This window comes from Myripristis murdjan, chromosome 17 (genome assembly GCF_902150065.1).
Source record: "Myripristis murdjan chromosome 17, fMyrMur1.1, whole genome shotgun sequence".
NCBI lineage: Eukaryota > Metazoa > Chordata > Actinopteri > Holocentriformes > Holocentridae > Myripristis > Myripristis murdjan.
In genome coordinates, this window is record NC_043996.1 from 34,818,417 (window position 1) to 34,836,542 (window position 18,126).

Here is an 18,126-nt window from a genome sequence, read left to right on the forward strand (position 1 = left end):
TTTTCTGTTTTTTTTCATGTGCACATTATTGGTTTGCTGTTTCCGTGTGCTGCAGGTTCGTTATGTTGCATTATGTTTCTGTATAAAACTGAACTTAAATCCAGTGTGTCTGCTGTCTCCTGCCTGTGCTGCACGCGGCTCAGTTCAGTAAAACACGTCAGTCACTCACTTTTCTGTTTATTGCACAAGACATTCCTACACATAAAAAACTGTAAAGCTGAACAGTTCAAATGTTAATCCCAGATGAGCATCAGCTCCTTAATAATGCTCACCTGGATTCACACTGTATTTCTGTCATAAATAAAATTAAAATAAATGATCTATTAAGAAATCAAGCAAATATCTGATTAAAAAGGAAATGATAAAAGTGGATGAGCCACATAGAGGCGAGGTGAGGTCACTTTAAATCTGTGTCTTTGTCTTCAGAGCAAAGAAAACAAAAGACCACAAACTGAAGACTTTCAGCCATAAATGACAAATCTAGAATTCAAAACATAACGTGGCATTAATGTACAACTACCTGGGTTACTGACTTTTCTGAATAAAACTTGCATTCTAAGTGAAGTCACTGGTGTTTCCATGGCACTTCTTTGTCTCACTCTAAAGCGGCTCCAGTCAACTCCACTTTCTTACCACAGACGTCTTCACAACCAGTCAGGCTCCTGCGGGCTGAAGCATTAAAATGAGCAGAGCAGGAAGCTGAAGCCTGAAGAGCCAAACATCCAGCAGCCAGAGGCTCACTGGTACTGCTGGTGACTTTTGTAAAAATATGACAACAACAACATGAACAGTTAAAAGTTACGTTAGCTGAAAACTAAGAATTGCCAAACCATGATCTACTGGTTGTGAGATTTAAAAAATTGAAAACTGTAAAATCCTAAGCATGCAGCACAGGACAAGAGAAGCTTCTGGACAATAAAGCAATAAAAATAATAAAAGTGCTTCTGAGCTTCAAGTCTTAAACAGGTGACAGAACAACAGTTTTCCTCTCAGTGTGTCTTTTTCAGCAATAAAAAAAAAAAAGCTGACTTCCTCCTTCAGTCTCTGGAGCGACACGTCGGGCGCTCAGCAGGTTTCACTCTCAGTAAAGGTCCTTCAACACAAGGGGGCGCTGACAGTTTCAGTTCAAATGATAAACAAATAAAATGTGTTTGTGTTTCATGTCACCGGGCAGCAGCGATTATAGTGCAACAAATTATAGTGCAATAAACTATAGTGCTAGAAATTATAGTGCTATAAATTATAGTGAAATAAACTATAGTGCTAGAAATTAAGTTGAAATCAAATAAAGGCTGAGAAAACTTCACGTCTCATCACAGTTTCACAGAGAAACTGAAGCAGCAAAGTCAAGCAATAAAAATCACACAGATGGAATATTTCAAACTGGCTCCAGGTCAGACCGGGTCCAGATCAGTCCGGGTCCAGGTCAGTGGGGGTCCAGGTGAGAGGAGGTCCAGGTCAGAGGAGGTCCACGACTGAGGAGGTCCAGGACTGAGGGGTCCAGGCCCGGGCCAGGCTCCAGATCAGGGCGGTCTGGGGCTCCATGTAGAGCCTGGCCTGCTCGGTGAGCGTCAGCTGGTCGTCTGTCTTCCCCAACACGACGGCGGCCCAGTCACCGCTCAGCTGCAAACACACAGAGCAGCTGAGCTTCACTGTCCACAGCCATGTTCCAGTTTCACACAGACCCAAACACACAGCCGCACTGCGTCCTACCTCTACCTGCGGTCTGCACACAGGGAATTCTGGGTAGAGGAGGTGGTTTGGTTGAGCTCCGTCAGCAGGACAGCAGCCCAGCTCCTCCATGCAGCCCAGAACAGAAGCACCCAGCTGGGCTCCACTCAGCAGGGACTCCCCCTGGACCTGAACACAGCAAGGTCACAATGAGGTCAGCGTGAGGTCATATCAGGGTCACAGTGGGGTCAGTGTGAGGTCATATCAGGGTCACAGTGGGGTCACTATGAGGTCATATCAGTGGGGTCAGCGTGAGGCAGACTCGGACAGGAAATCTGGCAATTCTGCCAATCTAGTGGGCTGCAATGCCCACAATGTGGGTACAAAAACATAGGAAATAAATGTAATATAATAACAGAGGCCAAGCGGGAAATAATCAAACCAAAACAGAACAAGTGGAATCTAAAAGTTTTGAGTTCACATAAAAAAAAAACAAAAAGGTGGAGCAGAAAGCGTCTCAGGCTGATGCTGCAACAGGTTTAAGCGAACACACTTGTTTCTCCAAGAACGGATCACAGAGCTCTGCATCACACGTGCATCTTGACGTGTTCATGCTTCTGGCCACAGAGGAGACGTCCTTCTGGCCTGGGACACTGATGGAATAACCGTCAGGACGGCAGAGAGGACCAGACGTCGTCTCCGGCAGGACGCGCTCCTCTGGTCCAGCCGCTGTGCTGCTGTCTTTTAAATGATGGCAAGGTGACAGAGGTACTATGGCTCAGGTGATCAGTTGCGCTGGTTGATCCAGCAGGGGGCAGCATGGGGCTTGTGACAGCCTGGCAGTGTGGGTATGAGGGTCTGATGTGTGAACTGCATCAGATCAGCTTCACACACATTTCCAGCTCATCATTAGACCCGACACACATTAAGAAAGCTTTGTCCAGTGTGAGAACTGACTTCAGCTCCTTGGTTGAATGATGACAGCAATGCATTTTGTTTTGGACTGCATTCATGACATATACTTCTGTAATATGTGTTTTATTTAAGTTACAGATTGTAAAAGAGCTGGGTTGCCCACTGTCAGACCAATAAGTGCACCAAAGTTCAGCATTAATGAAATTATTCATGAAATTAATCCAACACTAGCAGTGATGTTCTTTTAGTGTGTGAATATCTTCAGAGCCATATCCTCCTGAGACCTGAGGGAAAAAAGTGTCTTCCAATTGAACTTTTTTGGTGATTTCTTGTCTATTTAGAGTTAAAACAACAACTCACAATTTAGAATTTCACAAAAATATTTTTATCTTAGATTTTACACTACGTCCACTGTAGTGGATTTTACTGTAAAAAACAGATAATTTTAAATTTAAATAAAAAAAACAATCAAATAACCACAGATAATCAATTACAGATAATCAATGCCATTAACAAGAAAATATATAATTTTCCACCAATAGCTAAACAGTTTCTTTTTTCACGACGTGCATTTTTCTGCAGCTGCCATTTTGGCTCAATAGAAAGTGGGTGTTCCCCTCATCCCACCTTATCACATGAGATATCATTGGAAAGGCCTGGATGTCCTCTGTACACCAGGACTTGATAGGGAAGCTCAAATGAGTAAAAGGATATAGACGATCAATTGATGTCCACTACAGAGGACATCATTGAAGAGGCTGGGTCTCAGGAGGATATCTACGGCTGAGCGAATCCCGTTACCAGGAGTTTGCATGCAGAAAGGAAGGAGCAGCAGTTAACTGGGCAGAAAACCTTCCTGTGTCCGTAAAGTTCCAGCTGAGCCTGTTGTGGGCCTTTAATTCACAAAATCATCTAGAAAATGTATTGGTGTTGTTACCCTTCGTTCTTCCAACCACAGCCTCCACCCTTTCAGGGAGAACAGGAAAACGGACGGAATAAACGCAGAACAAGAACAAATGAAACATTTCAGCTGGTTTCATGGCTGTTTGGTTCGCTGACCTGAGAGCAGCTGAAGGGCTGTGACCCGTCAGGACTGTCGCTCCACACCTCCAGAGGAAAACTCCACCCGGCTGGAACCTGAGCAGAGGAACACAGCGAGCACACACACACTTACAGAACACCACTGAACCCAGTTAGCTCTGTCCACAGCTACTCCAGCTCCCCTGGTTATTTCCTCGGTCTTTAAATGTTGTGTGAAAGGTGTCTGAACGCGGCACTTAACCCTTTGTAACCGGAGCAAATTCACAGGATTTCTCCCAAAAACATGAAAAAAGGTGAAGAGCAAATTTGTAGGAAAAGACCCAAAAATGAACAAGACGTTAGTAAAAAGTTTCAAGAAAATCCTCAGAAAGGCTGCGTTCACAGGCCTTTATGTCACAGAGCACTGAGAGCACACAGAACATGTTCAAACACCCTTCACGGTCTCCCGGGGGTCCTCTGACCGCACTTTGAACACCCCTGCTGTCTGTCTCTGTGCCCCAAAACACATGACGCTCTTCCTGACTCCACTGACAGTGAAGGATTGTGGGATACCTCAGAGATCTCCATCACCCCCAGCAACAGCTCAGTGTCCTCTGGGAAGTCTACACACTACACACACACACACACACACACACACACACACACACACACACACACACACACACACAGGGGAAAGATTTGCCATTGTATCATATTTAGGGCCCAATAAAATCCGTTTTATTTTTTCCCAAATTCCATTTTTTCCGTTTTAATTTTTGGGAATTACATTTTTTACCTTTTACACTTATTTTACTATCAAAAAAGAGTTTGTTTTTAATGTTAATGACTAAAATGTTAATGACTAAAATGCACACAAATGAAATAGAAATTACCTTAAATTAATTGAGGTAAACAACACTTTATTTGTTTATTTAATAGTTACATTGTTATAGCAATAAAAGGTGAAAATGATATGTTATTAATGATTGAAAAAAAATGACAAGAGGATGCATCAGTAATTATTTCACCTGAGGGCTGATGCACACATTTAACTTAAAAGATTGTTAACTGAGTGTTGACCGTTGTGCGTTCAGGCTCTTCACATTAACTTAATGAAGATGTTTAGACGCTGCAGTGTCCTGCATCAGTCTCATCCACAACAACAGAGCACTTTTTACCACAGAGGAGATATGCTGCTCAAACACTCAGTATGTAGTGTTGGTGTGTGTTTATGAGTTGAAGAACATAATAAATTATCTTGCAGGAGTAGATGTTTACCAGTAAGCTTGAATTATTTGTTTTAAAAATGTAAATTATTTATCAAACAGACCTAACAATTCAGCTACCAATGAATGAGCAGTAGTATGCCTGTGATAACACAGATTGAAAAATAAGCCGAAGTGATACCTCTTCTCTGAATAGACAAGCTAAGCCAGTGTGCTGCTGTTAGCCAGTGAAAATAGATAACCTGAGCCTGATCAGGACGGGCTGAGCTGTGACAGGTGTGATTGACAGCTGCATTAACATGATGCTGGAGTGAGCGAGGACGTCTCCTTTTGTTAAATACCTGCTGCCTTTTAAATGCCCTTTTTATTTTTTCTGTGGAAGGAGGGCTAGCACGCTCCACGTTCCCTGTTTATCTGCATGTAGAGCAGGAAAGTGAGATCCAATCACAGGTGGGCGGGTGACACGCAGGTGGAGACAGGTGTGCCAGGTGTGTACGGCTGGACTGACCAGCCTGTTCCCACCTGCTGTCACCACCAGGTGGGAACAGGCTGCGGTATTTTCTCTCTCTTAGATCTCAGGTGTGTGTGTAGACATGCAATAAACACACAGCCGACAGGTTGGACATTTACCTCCCAGAAGAAAAGAAGTGCTCTCTCCGTCTTTTTGGAAAAATTGTTCATTCCATGTCAACCTTTTGTTTTTCTGATAAAGTGACAGAAGGCAGCAGCAGCCCGCCTGCTGGCTTCAGCTTTACTGCCACACCTTTCTGCTGCATTCATCAGCATTTAGCATTAATTAACCACTTATCATAGAAACCTCTTGGTGTGCTTATTACACATTGTTGATAACAACTGGGTGCAAATATTTCAGTGAAAAAACTGATTAAATACTTTGTTTGTTTGTGTTCCTTGGGGTCTGGATGATCTCTGGCTTTCAGGATTATAATCCAGCTCACCTGCTCCTGGCTGCTCCAGCTGGTTTTGAACGGCGTCGGGGTTTGAGGAGTCGGCAGCAGCAGGTTTGTGACCCCGCTGGGAGTCCTGACCGTCACAACACACACACACACACACACACACACACACACAGCAACACTCATTTAGTTTACAGGTAAAACTATAAAGCTGACTGAAACTGAAATGATCCTCCTCTTGAGGATCATTTTAAAAGAACCTGCTGACATATCGAACGGTGGAATGATGGAACGATATATTGAAATGTAATAAACTGCTATGCAAAAATGTGATGTTTTGTAAATACTCTAGGTCAGAAAAATTGATCAAGATATCAGCTTCATTTAAATCTTCTGTGATAATCACAAATGACAACAGTTTTGAATTATTCATGTCTTCTACAGGATCTGCACAGTGAGGGCTTTCTTTTCCTGATCTGAGCTGCTGGACTAAAGGCTGTCTGCTCCAGGCTCCGGGCTCTAAAGGCTGTCCTGAGTCTCTTCATGAGTCCTGGCTGTGTTTTGGGCATAACATGCAGTGAACCAATCAGAGGCCGTCTCCCGTCCCCTCTAACAGCCAGGTGTGTCCCACCTTGGTGGGCTGCTGTTCTAATGGAGGATTCTCCAGGTAAGAAGGAAGGAGACGGAGTGAAAGCTCCCGAGCAGATCAGGACTCCATCTGAGCTCCCTGAGGTGAAGCAGCGTCCCTGCCCTGTGTGTGGGACAAGCAGAGTGGACGCTCGCCGGCGCCCCCTATGGAGGCCACCATCACTGTCTGATGATGAGCTTCAGACAGCAGAGAGACCTGCAGCACTGACCTCAGAGCTGCTGTTTGCTGCTCAGACACTTTGAGCAGCGCAGCAACACTGCTCTGAGGTCAGCTCATATTCAGAGCCACATGCCGGGTAACCTCGCCCTGCAGAATGAACCAGACTCTGCTCTGTGAAGAATGCAGCACAATGTTCATGAATATTATCCCAACCTTTGTATTTCTTTTTTCTTGCTGTGTTGTTCATTAATGTTTTTCTTTCCTTCTTCTTTAATATTCTTAAAATGTGTACGTGTTTGTAAATGTGTAGCATGAATATACAACTGGATTTAATTTCTGTGGCAGGTGGGTTTTTAAAGCCAAGCCCTTGGGAGGTTTTTTTCATTCCTCCTGTGCATTGTTATGTTTTTGCAGGTTTCTCCTCTTTTGTTGTGTTGCAGTACATGAACAAACACAGAAGTGCAGTGTCCGAGCAGCTGACTGGAGTGCAGGGCGTACTCGGTGCTGAGATGGAGCTCCGTCTGCGGCCGCTGGCCCAGGCTGCTCCGGGGTCGGACCGGCGTGGAGGTGAGCGCAGGCCGGTCCAGCTTCAGATCCTCGCCTCTACACATGTTCAGGAACTGAGGACACACAGCAGACTTCTGCGTAAATTACCAGCAACAACACAAGTTTAACGGCAGGCTGAGTCTGAACGTTGGCTCTGTCTTCCAGCCCAGCTGAACTGTTGAACTGAACTGAGCTTCTGCATGTTCAGTGTGATCTCTCCAAAATGTTCCTGCTGATCTTTCCCACAGTGAGCACTGGTATCTCATACAGTGGTTAATGTTGAGCATTCATACTGTAAACCCTTCTGCCATGATTGTGTCTTGACCTCCTACCTCTGAGGGGGAGAAGGGCAGCGGCCCCAGGTGGGTCCCGCTCCAGGAGGAGCTGCCGTCCAGGAAGGAGGAGCTGCCGCCGAGGAGCCCGTCCGACCGCTCCTGCACGTCCGTGACCTTCAGAGAGAAACAACAGCCTGGTTTTAATCTGACGCTGTGTGATCCACCTGCTGCTCGCAGGACCCCGTCGGGGATCGGGGACATCCCTAATCATTTAGAATAAATGAATTTTAATTTAGAATTATAAGCTCTAAAACACAATGGTACCTCAGCGGTACCTTTGGCCAAACTTTGCTGACAACCTAGCATTACATGCTTGGTACCAGCAGACTCCTTATCAATATCTTTACTTTAATCTGATTTAGTGAAAAAGAAAAGAATTGTGATACTGAAGTGAACTGATTTTTTTCCACCTCTGCTGAGAAAGAGCTAAATCCTGGATGACAGGACGGTTTCACACGGCAGAAAGCTGTGAGTGTCTTGTTGTAAAGGCTTTAACTGTAATCTGTACTCTGAAATCTGTAATCTGTACTCTGCTGTGTTGCTGTGTGAAAGACAGGATGTAAAGTGAAGAAGGGTCAGGTGTACATAGCTCTTGCTCAGGTCGGTGATGGACAGCTCCGCCTCCTCTCCGTAGATGGAGGATGACGTCACTTCCTGTTGCAGCGGCGGCGGCGGCACTTCAGTCAGGCTGCAGGTCCAGGCGGCCGGCTCCTGTCGGGTCAGATCATCACACCTGTTCACACCTGTTCATACCTGTTCACACCTGCCTGTCAGAGCAGCTGATTTAGCAGCAGCAGCGTTAAACAGGACACAGGGAGAGCTTATGCTGCTAGGATTTCTCTGTGATGTCTGACTGTATTTTTTTGGTTCCCTCTCTCCTCTGCAGCTGTGGAGGTTTTACCATCTCCATCTGCTCCAGTGGCCACGCCAGCTGGTACGCGGTGGGGGAGGAGTCGAAGCTGTCGGAGGAGGAGGCGGGGTGGCGGGCGGGGGGGCTGCGGGCCGACAGACAGGCGTGGTCTTGGCTGCTGGGCGGCGCCTCGTCCTTCACGCTGCGGCTGCAGGAGGAAGACTCGGCCTGCAGGGAGGACAACTCAGTTTGATCATACGCTCAAAAATTACAACAAAAGTAAGTTCTTTTTTTTCAGAAATGCACTTTTTTACAATTCATATTTGCACTGCTGACGATACTGTAGCGGTAAACATCACAAGACTGTCTCAGGCTGTCGCCTATCATATGAAAGTACATGACCTAAGGAAGGCTTGGGAGTCAGCAAGGAGAATAAATATCGCTCCAAAGTTCAGCCAAACTTTGTTGAGGGAAAATCTGTCATGTGTGTTTCCAGCAGGGTCCCTTGACCTCTGACCTCCAGCTGTGTGAATGAAAATGGGTTCTCTCCCCTTTGCAGACACGCCCACCTTCTGCTAATCCCATGCAGTTTGGGCCCCAAAGCCTGCAGTCCACATGTGTTCTTGTGGCCTGTTGTAAAATGGTGTGTGTGTGGCTTTGACTGGAAAGCTGAAAGATCTGCACTTGGGGGGCGGGACTTAGGATTGGTCAATTCTTGTACAGAAGATACAACAACAATGGACAATACAATATAAACCAATGGAACTGTTCTTTAAGCCTGGACAGACACAGAGACCTTACTGAGTTCAACCACCTTATCAGGGACAGAGTCTGTGCAGGTCCTGGACCTCCTCCTGACTGTAGATTTGATGGAGGAGGAGCTGGAGGTGGAGCTACAGGAGCAACTGGAGGCGGAGCTACAGGAGCAGCTGGAGGCGGAGCTACAGGAGCAGCTACAGGATGGGGGCGTGTCCTGCAGGTAGCCCTCCCTCTCCACCCTCCTCCTCAGAGTGGAGTTCCAGTGGTTTTTGATGGAGTTGTCTGTCCTGGAAACAAAACCTCATTCATTCACACCAGAGCTCAGACTCTCAGGGTTTCACTTATAAAAGCAAATCAGCTAATCACCGCCAGGGACGCTAAATTTTACATCGCAGCAATTTCCCTTCTGTCTGAAAAGCAACATGTTTCAGAGCAGAACCAAGAAACACGACAAGATTCTCTTGCTGTTTTTTCACATTTTTAGCAGCTGGACCGGCAGCGGGCGGCTGGCATAGCTTCATCCACCAATCACAGGCTGGTCTTCAGCTCTGATATTAACTGTGAATCCAGTTGTAATAACTGTCGAAATAAAATCAGAACTTTATTATTACATCTGTGAAACAACAGATCTGCAAATGTGATTGGATTTGTACATACAGAATCACTTTTGCAAACGTGTGCTGAGAGTTTCCAGTTATAGGTTTGGTCAGCTGGATCTGGTTTTTGCCGGTCTGGTCCGGTGTACAAGCTTAAACCAGTTTGATTTTATGCTGAATGAACTGACATGTTGAGAAGCTCTGACAAACTAGAAAGTTGCTGCATCATCGACCCGTGCTGATGGCTAACCCTAACCCTGCTGTCCGTCCAGCTCTGCCAGCAGCTGGACGGACAGCAGGGCCGTCTCAGAGGAGATGCTTCCACCCTGATGAGGATGTCAGTCCAGCCTCTTCAGTCCTCTGCAGACTCGCTTTGCCAACAAATAAATCTTTCCAGAGCCTCGAGCAGACAGAATGATTGTCTGGTGAAAGACTTGCTGCCGAGTGCTGGACCGCCTGGATGACCCGGACAAAAGGTCCTGCAGGGCCGAGCTTTGAACATCCTCGAGGGAAGCGAACTAGCAGGCCGACTCTGTGTCCGAGCTGCCGCAGGAGGCCGGGCGCTGATGTGTTCCTGAAGCAAGCCAACAGCGAGAATACAGCGTACACTGTACAACAGATTTTTTTTTAAACCAAAAAACTTCCCAACAGCAGCCACATCTCCTCTTGGGAAGTTCTTCTGCTGCATCTCTGGCCTCCTGATCTTTTCTGTTCTTGAATGTTCTGCAGTGACAGAGCCTCTCCCAGCTGCTAACACACTGTTCTGCTACCTGGCAGCTAGCCAGCTGTACCCAGCATGCCGTTCTGCGCTGTCATTTTGTAAATGTTCAAGATTAGTCTTGTAAATTGTGTGTCACAAACTGTTATGTGCACTGGTGTTTTGCCCTGTTTAAAAGAGTTACCTGTTGGTGATGAAGTGTTGTGTTATAAAGCTAAAACTGTAACTGTGTGCAAACTTTTCATGTGACGCAAATACATACAAAGTTACTGTAAAGACAAGAATAAACGGGAATTTGAAATTTGAAATTTTTTGACTTGAAAATGCAAAATTCACATCATTCACGTGAGCTGAAATTTTTCAGTGCAAAAATATGGCAGGCACGAGTCTGTGACGTGAAAATTCACTTCTCACTTGGTGTGAACAAAACGTTCTGTGGAGCTCCTGTCATGGTCCCCTGTAGGGCGGCTGTGACATGTATGACACCTAGTGGCAAAAGTCGGTATTAACAGTCCAATCTGGTGTTTGGCCTATTATCAAACCAGCTTGATTTTAATTTTTATTAAAAAATTAATAATTATATTGTATAATAATAATTAATTTTAACATCAGCTAAACCCTAGCAGCATCCAGCTCTGTGGTGAATGTGTGTGTGTGTGCAGCTGGACTGTGTGTGTCCACGCTGAATAACAAGAGAACTGATGTCAGTGCAGCAGCTGCTCGCCGCTCACACTACAGTTTTAATAATAAATAATAATAATAAATTTAATTTATAATGCACTTTACATCAAATAAATGATCTCAAAGTGCAACAGTTTGGTGTAGGTGGCTGTGTGGCCTGGGTCCCTGGCTGCTCTGGTGCATCCGGCTTCCCTTGGCGTCATCATCCCTCATCCGCCACCTATCTATTCCCATACATTTTATTGTTTGTTATCTGTGTCTACAACATCTATTGCACGTCTGTCCGTCCTGGGGAGGGATCCCTCCTCTGCTGCTCCCCTGAGGTTTCTTCCTATTTTTCTCCCTGTTAAAGGGGTTTTTTTAGGGAGTTGTTCCTCATCCGATGTGAGGGTCTAAGGACAGAGGATGTTGTATTTTTCTGTAAAGCCCTTTGGGACAAATTTGTAATTTGTGATTCTGGGCTATACAAATAAATAAAATTGAAATTGAATTGAACAGTTTTAATCATCAAATCAGCTGACTGACAGAATCTGTCGTCAAACCACCGGTCACAAGATTTACTTTGAATCACATCACAGGACATACCTGTGATCTGCTTCTGTCTTCTTTTAAATCGCTTTTGAGAACTTCTTTTCATCAAAAGGTTTTTATAATTATATTTTAAATACTGTCCTGTTTTGGTTTTACTGCTTTCATCACTCATGTATTAAAGGTATTAATGGTATTAATGGTATTAATGGTATTGATGGTACTTTTTAATCTTGTCACCTGATCTTACCTTCCATGTCCTTGTTGTTTTTGTTTTCTGTGCTCTGTGTAAAGCTGCTTTGAGAAAAGCTCTACACATGACTTTATGATGATATTGTTTATCATTCTCTCCTCTTTCAGATGAAATGACTTCCTGACAGAGGATGGCAGAGGACACCTGGCGAGGCCCCGCCCCTCCCGGCTCACCTGCCAGGCAGCAGTTTGGAGATGTGCGCCCAGCGGTTTCCCAGCAGCCTTTGGGCCTGGTAGATGACGCGGTCCTCCTCCTGCGTCCAGCTGCTTTTCTTCACGTTGGGGTTCAGATGGTTGTGCCAGCGCTCGCGGCACTGCTTCCCGATGCGGCTCTGCATGTGCTTGGCGATGAGCGACCAGCGCTGCACGCCGTACCTCCGCACCAGCTGGATGACCTGGACGGGATTACATCAGATTAGATTATTTTAGATTATATTAAACGGGCTTGTTCTCATAAATTTAAAAATTTTATCCCAGAAATTCTGATTTTTTTCTTCATAATTCTCCATATTTTTTTCCTACAATGGCCCTAATACACTGTCACTGTTTTTACATGCTAGTCTGTAAGTTTGTAATTTTGTGTGTGTGTGTGTGTGTGTGTGTGTGTGTGTGTGTGTGTGTGGCTCATTTCAAGATCAGAAGACACCACCAAAGACCGTCTGGATGTTCGTAATCGTCACTCGGGGAAGCAACCTTTTTCATATTTTTGAATTAATTTAATTGCTCACTAACAGTAAGTAATAAATGTGAATGTGCAAAAAAAAAAAAAAAAAAAAACTTCCAGCATTCAAACTCCTTCACTGTATGCATGTCATACCTTCACTGACCAGCAGGGGGCACAGGGCCCTGGCTGAAAACCTGTGGGTCAGATATTATTATTAAGGCTTTACTACCTGCGGTAGTAATATTATTATAATATTAATATCATTAATAGTAATATTATGATATATTATAATATACCATTTATTATTATGATTGTTATTATTATTGCTGTTGTTGTTGTTATTATTAGATATGATTATATATGATTATTATTATTCTATTATTATTATAGTGGCAGCGAAATAAATTCATTCATATTTCTCCATTGATTTCAATTAATTAAAAGAAGGTTACCCGGCGAACTGACACCAGCATGTCCCTCCACAAACCCATCAGTGTGGAGTGCAGGCAGGTGAGGACAGGACGCAGGTGTGTCAGGTTTTCTTCCTCTAACCGGATCAAAGCTGAACAACGTGACAAAAACATCAGCGGAGCTTCAGACCCTCAGGTTTATTTTGCTTCATGAGAAAATTAACCAGAAATCTGCTGTCACTGACGGGCTTCTGCCCGCTAAGATACTGAAGTGAGGTTTTCAGGTTGCTATGGCAACACTAATCTGAGTAACCCACAGATTATATTTAGGATTTTTTAAGGAAACGCGTGGCTCTCCCATACAGTGAGTGAGAACACAGCTTCTCTGTAAACCTGCGGCTCAGTGATCAAAACACAGATTTATTAGTATTTCAATTTGATATTATGATTTCTGGACGTTTTGGATCTTTTTTTCCACTGGTGTCTGAGAAGCTGAATCACATTTCCCGTGACGATCATCAGCAACTCAGTCAAATTCACTTTGAGCTTCCAGCTTGGGCACATGGACCTCTGCTATGTGTTTTCCAGGCGCCGGGTTTTTGTTTATTTCCATCTCAAATTAAATAAAAAAGCCATAATGGTTACCGTCCAAAAAAATAAATAAAATAAAAACACCCACCCCTATTTATCCAGTTACCATATTCCTGTTTGGAGTATTATTTTCATGTGCGGCTACACGCCTGGTGACGGTGCCCTCACCCTGTCGTCCTCCTCCTTGGTCCAGGGGCCTTTGACCAGCTCGGGGTTCAGCATCTTCTGCCAGCGCCGCTGACACTCCACCTCTGACCTCTGACCCTGACAGGAAGCAGGAAGTCAGTCACCAGGCTCCACATGACGGACAGTTTCTGGTGGTTCTGCAGTCGTTTCAATATTTTATAAACCTTTGAAACTTAAGCAGATTCATTTGTTTTCTTTCAAATATGTGGGGAAAATCATTATGGGGTATACATTACTGTTTTTCTTATATCTAATAATTTGGGTGACAGTTTGAGAATTCTGAGGTGCTTTTGGATGGTTGAAGAGCTAGTTATATTTCTAAATGAAAAAGAAGTTTTGTCCAGCTGCAGCAGAGAGGCTGCCGTCTCTGCCGCAGCTCCTTCACAGCTCGACTTCAAACTGCGGTTTATCCAGAGCCGATGTCTGTGAATCTGTCCGGACGCACAAACGTTCAGCCAGGAAACGGTCGTCAAGATCTGAGCTTTTACTCTGATTTTCATGACAGTGTGAACAGCACAAAAAAAAACACGCTGAATCTGATGTCTTCAATTCTGATTTGTGCCACCTCCACATGTGCTGCTGAATCACATCTGGATCTGACTCCTGCTGATGTGACGCTGTGTGAACAGTCAGATCAGGATTCATGTGTTCATCTGCCAGAGCCTCTTGGCGCCCTGACCAAACCAAACATGGAGGATCACAGTAACAGCCACAGGCAGGCAGGAGGCATACGGCAAGATGCTTCAATCAAAGTGCTTTGTTCACCCTCTTGCCCACAGCCTGAACAGCTGACTGCCACCACACCACTGTTACCATGACAACTATTCAAGAAATGTACCTCCACCACTATTTTATTCACTGTGGCATTTCCAGCTGTACAGCAGCATGCTTGTTGTAAATGTGTGTGTGAGGTCAGCGGAGGTCTGCCCTCAGTGCGACCAGTCAAAGCAAAAAGATCAGATGTGAGAGAAAAACCTGAACTGGGCCTTGTGCAGCCTGAGCATCGAAACATCACTCTTCAATAAGTGATTTGTGACCGTTCACCTCTTTTTCTCTGAACACAGATGTAGAGGCTTTCCTGACTTTTGGGGTCATAATAAAAATGACTGTGGATGTTAAACAAGTGAACGGCTCTGGGCTGGAGCCGTGGCATCTTGCTCCTCTGCAGCAGAGGCGGTGAAGGCTCTCACCTTGAACTGCTGGGATATGAAGGGCCAGTCGTCTGGTCCAAACTGCCTCACCAGCCTCTGCAGCTTCTGGTCCTGACAGAGGAGCAGGGAGATCAGCGTGAGGCCGTGTTAACGACACGCATAAACCAACCGGCCAAGTTTAACCAGACGCCAGTCAAAGCCAGGATCAGAAAATAAACCAAATCAAAACCAAACCAAACCAAAACATGCTGTGACCGTGGCTGATGTGAGGCTGCACCCGGTGTTATTAGAAACTACAGCTAACGACGTCACTGCCCTCAATTCAGGTTATGTGGTGCTGCCCACTGTTTGAGAACTTGACTGGAGACTGGACAGACTGGACAGACTGGTCAGACTGGTCAGACTGGACAGACTGGACAGACTGGTCAGACTGGACAGACTGGACAGACTGGTCAGACTGGTCAGACTGGACAGACTGGACAGACTGGTCAGACTGGTCACACTGGACAGACTGGTCAGACTGGACAGACTGGTGAGCTTGTCTCACCTCCTCTTCAGACCATCTGGGTTTGTGTGCTGTGGCTCTGGAGCAGCTGCCTGTCATGTGTTTGTATCCCAAACAGCGGGACCGGCTCCTCGCACTGAAGAACACACACACACACACACACACACACACACACACAGGGGTCTTATGAAGAGCAGGCTGTGCTGGCAGAGCTGCTGGGTGGAGGTGAGGTGGGTAAGTGCGGCTCACCGGGACCGGCGGCTCCTGCTGCTCATGAGGGCGTTCACACACTTCCTGCCAAACACACCTGAGAGGTTTCTGATTGGTTCAGAGCTTCAGCCTCAGGTGACACCACAACCTGAATGTCACAGAGACCAGACAGAAATTCAAGATGAAAATGTGTTTACAGCTTCAAAAACTGTCAATAACAAACTGATGATGACGTTTGTCCTGATTCATGTTCAGCTACTGTAAAATCTGTCCTGTGCGTCAACCCTCTCAAACCCACGGGTTTTCAAAGTGAGGTCCTGGGACCCTCAGGGGTCCTTGAGGGTCTTCCTGGGGCTCCTCAGCAAAATGAGTTTCAATGCTCATAAAAGTTATCCTTTAAAAGCTCTGACCTTTACATATGTCATTTTAACCATCAGAAATAGTTTTGTTGTCATTTAAAAAAAAAAAAAAAAAAACGGTTTCTTACTTATTTTCAGGTCATTTCCTGATAATTTAATCACCACCATTTTCCCATGTTTTGGAGAGAAATCAATTTATTGGGGGAAAAAAGTGAAATCATCAAAATGACTGGAACATTCGGTAAAAACAAACAAAAAAATAGGACAAAGCAAAAAAAAAAATTGCAAAACATAAAATTAGCAAATTAGCAAAAACATAAAATAAAATAATTAAAAAATGAAAGTTTGCAAAAATACAATCAAAATGACACGAAATTACAAATTACAAGAAAGCTAAACGTATGATCATTCAAATGATATATTTAATATGAGATCAGTGAAGTTGGATCAACATCCCTGCAGGGTCTTCAGACGGCGTCCTCGGCTCACTCAAAGTCTATTTGGGGTCCAGAACATGAAAAACTCTGAAACGCTTTGATTTAATTCACTGCACAAATTTCCTTTTCTTTCTCCTTCATCTCTCAAACCTGATTTGGTTGGAAAGTGTTGAAAATAGAAAATAAAGAAAAAGCAAAGGAAGGTGAGTTTATTCTAATATTTAAGCATTATTTTTGGCCCCTTTTTTGAAAAATGTTTTTTGAAAGGAATTCATCTTTTCAGAATAAAAGTCCCTGCTCCCCGTGGCTTCACTGAGAGTTATTCACATGATACTGGGGTCTGATGTGCCACACAAACAGGTTATCTATCATTTACAAAATTTTGTCACACATTTAATTTTTTATTTCTCATTTCTTTTTCTATTTTCCTATCATTTCATTCTTCACTTGAGAATTTGAGCAACTGCAACTGAGCCGATTTAACTTTTAGTGATCAATAACGCATTTCCGTTTCTGATTCTGAAACTGGCCCTGCGTTCCAATACTCATACTACCATACTATTTAGTAGGGAAAAAAATAATTAGTATGTCCCAATACATACTAAACTACATACTTGGTAAGGGCAGCTGCAGTACATACTAAAAGTAAAAAGTATAAGTATGTGATTTGGAACGCAGGCTGGTTCTAGTTCCTGGCGCCGGTGTGCCGCTGGGACCCTGTCTAGGACCCCTGCAGTTCCCCAGTCCTCAGTTTGGAAATTATACACATTTCTAATGCAGATAATGATATATTTCTTATGACTTCTAAAATTTTAATTCTTCTCTTGAGAATCTGAACAACTGCAACTGAGCCGATTTCCCCGAAGGGATCAATAAAATATTTCTGATTCTGATCTGATTTTGATTGATCAGACTGCCATATCTAAGGTATTTATGTTAACTGTTCCACCTTAGCTTTTGATTAGTGAAAGGTATTGATATGGTTATTGGTGGTTCTGTCCATCACTTGGTACCACTTGGTTGGATCGGAACCAGATTTGGATCGATCAGCCCTGATCATCAGTATCCGTGCTTACCGCTCACTCACACTCTGCTTCCACCTTCATGCCGAGTCTAAACCGTCCAAACGTCTCCCCGGTCAGGTGAGCAGAGCCTGCCGGGACACACAGCGGACACACGTCAAAACCCGCCGCGGGCTTAGCTAGCAGCCGTTAGCATCAGCCCGGTTAGCGTTAGCTGCCGAGGCTAACAGCGGGTAGCTAGCTGCTCGGAGAACTACACAACTACCAAAATGTGAATTATAAAAGCACAGGTGGACTTCCCTGCTGCGACCCGGTGCGTCCAGGTGTGTGTGTCAGTGTGTCCAGGTGTGTGTGTGTCCAGGTGTGTGTGTCAGTGTGTCCAGGTGTGTGTGTGTCCAGGTGTGTGTCCCGGTGACGTCCAGCGGCGGTTGGCGCAGGCAGGAGCCGCTCGAGCTCCCAGACCAGCAGGGCAGTGGAGGGGCGCGCGGACGCTCCTGTGATTGGCCGGGGCTCTGCGTGACGTCATGGCTTCAGAACCCACACGCTCATTGACGCGTGTGGATTTTTTGGGATTTTTGGACTGACCTGAGAAATTACTTTTCTGGATTTCTTGGTCTGTCATACTTGTTCACCAAAAAAAGATGTATTTTGCTATTTTACACATAACAACAAATCTATTGAATTCATAACCAATTACTTCATACTTTGTTGTAAGTTCTTTATACACAAACATAGATTTCTCAAAACCAAACCACTTTTTAAAGTCTTTTTGCTT

At 44.6% G+C, this 18,126-nt stretch overlaps 1 protein-coding gene across 3 annotated transcripts; it reads right to left on the reverse strand.

Moving 5' to 3' along the window:
* Positions 1-7: 7 nt before the first annotated feature.
* Positions 8-17,736, reverse strand: LOC115374941 (myb-related protein B-like). 3 transcript variants are annotated; one of them, XM_030074124.1, is made up of 16 exons: positions 17,406-17,736; positions 15,573-15,681; positions 15,366-15,459; positions 14,858-14,929; positions 13,650-13,739; positions 11,991-12,211; positions 9,097-9,328; positions 8,334-8,510; positions 8,018-8,143; positions 7,430-7,546; positions 7,050-7,171; positions 5,789-5,873; positions 4,180-4,236; positions 3,646-3,723; positions 1,714-1,860; positions 8-1,623 (listed from the first exon to the last, which is right to left on the reverse strand). In XM_030074124.1, the coding sequence occupies exons 2-16, from the start codon at positions 15,596-15,598 to the stop codon at positions 1,459-1,461; spliced, it is 1,809 nt and encodes a 602-aa protein (XP_029929984.1). In that variant the 5' UTR covers positions 15,599-15,681; positions 17,406-17,736; the 3' UTR covers positions 8-1,458. The 3 variants fall into 3 exon arrangements, with proteins under 3 accessions (XP_029929984.1, XP_029929983.1, XP_029929986.1); XM_030074123.1 differs by having other exon boundaries at positions 13,650-13,745; XM_030074126.1 differs by lacking the exon at positions 4,180-4,236 and having other exon boundaries at positions 13,650-13,745.
* Between the last annotated feature and the right edge of the window lie 390 nt (positions 17,737-18,126).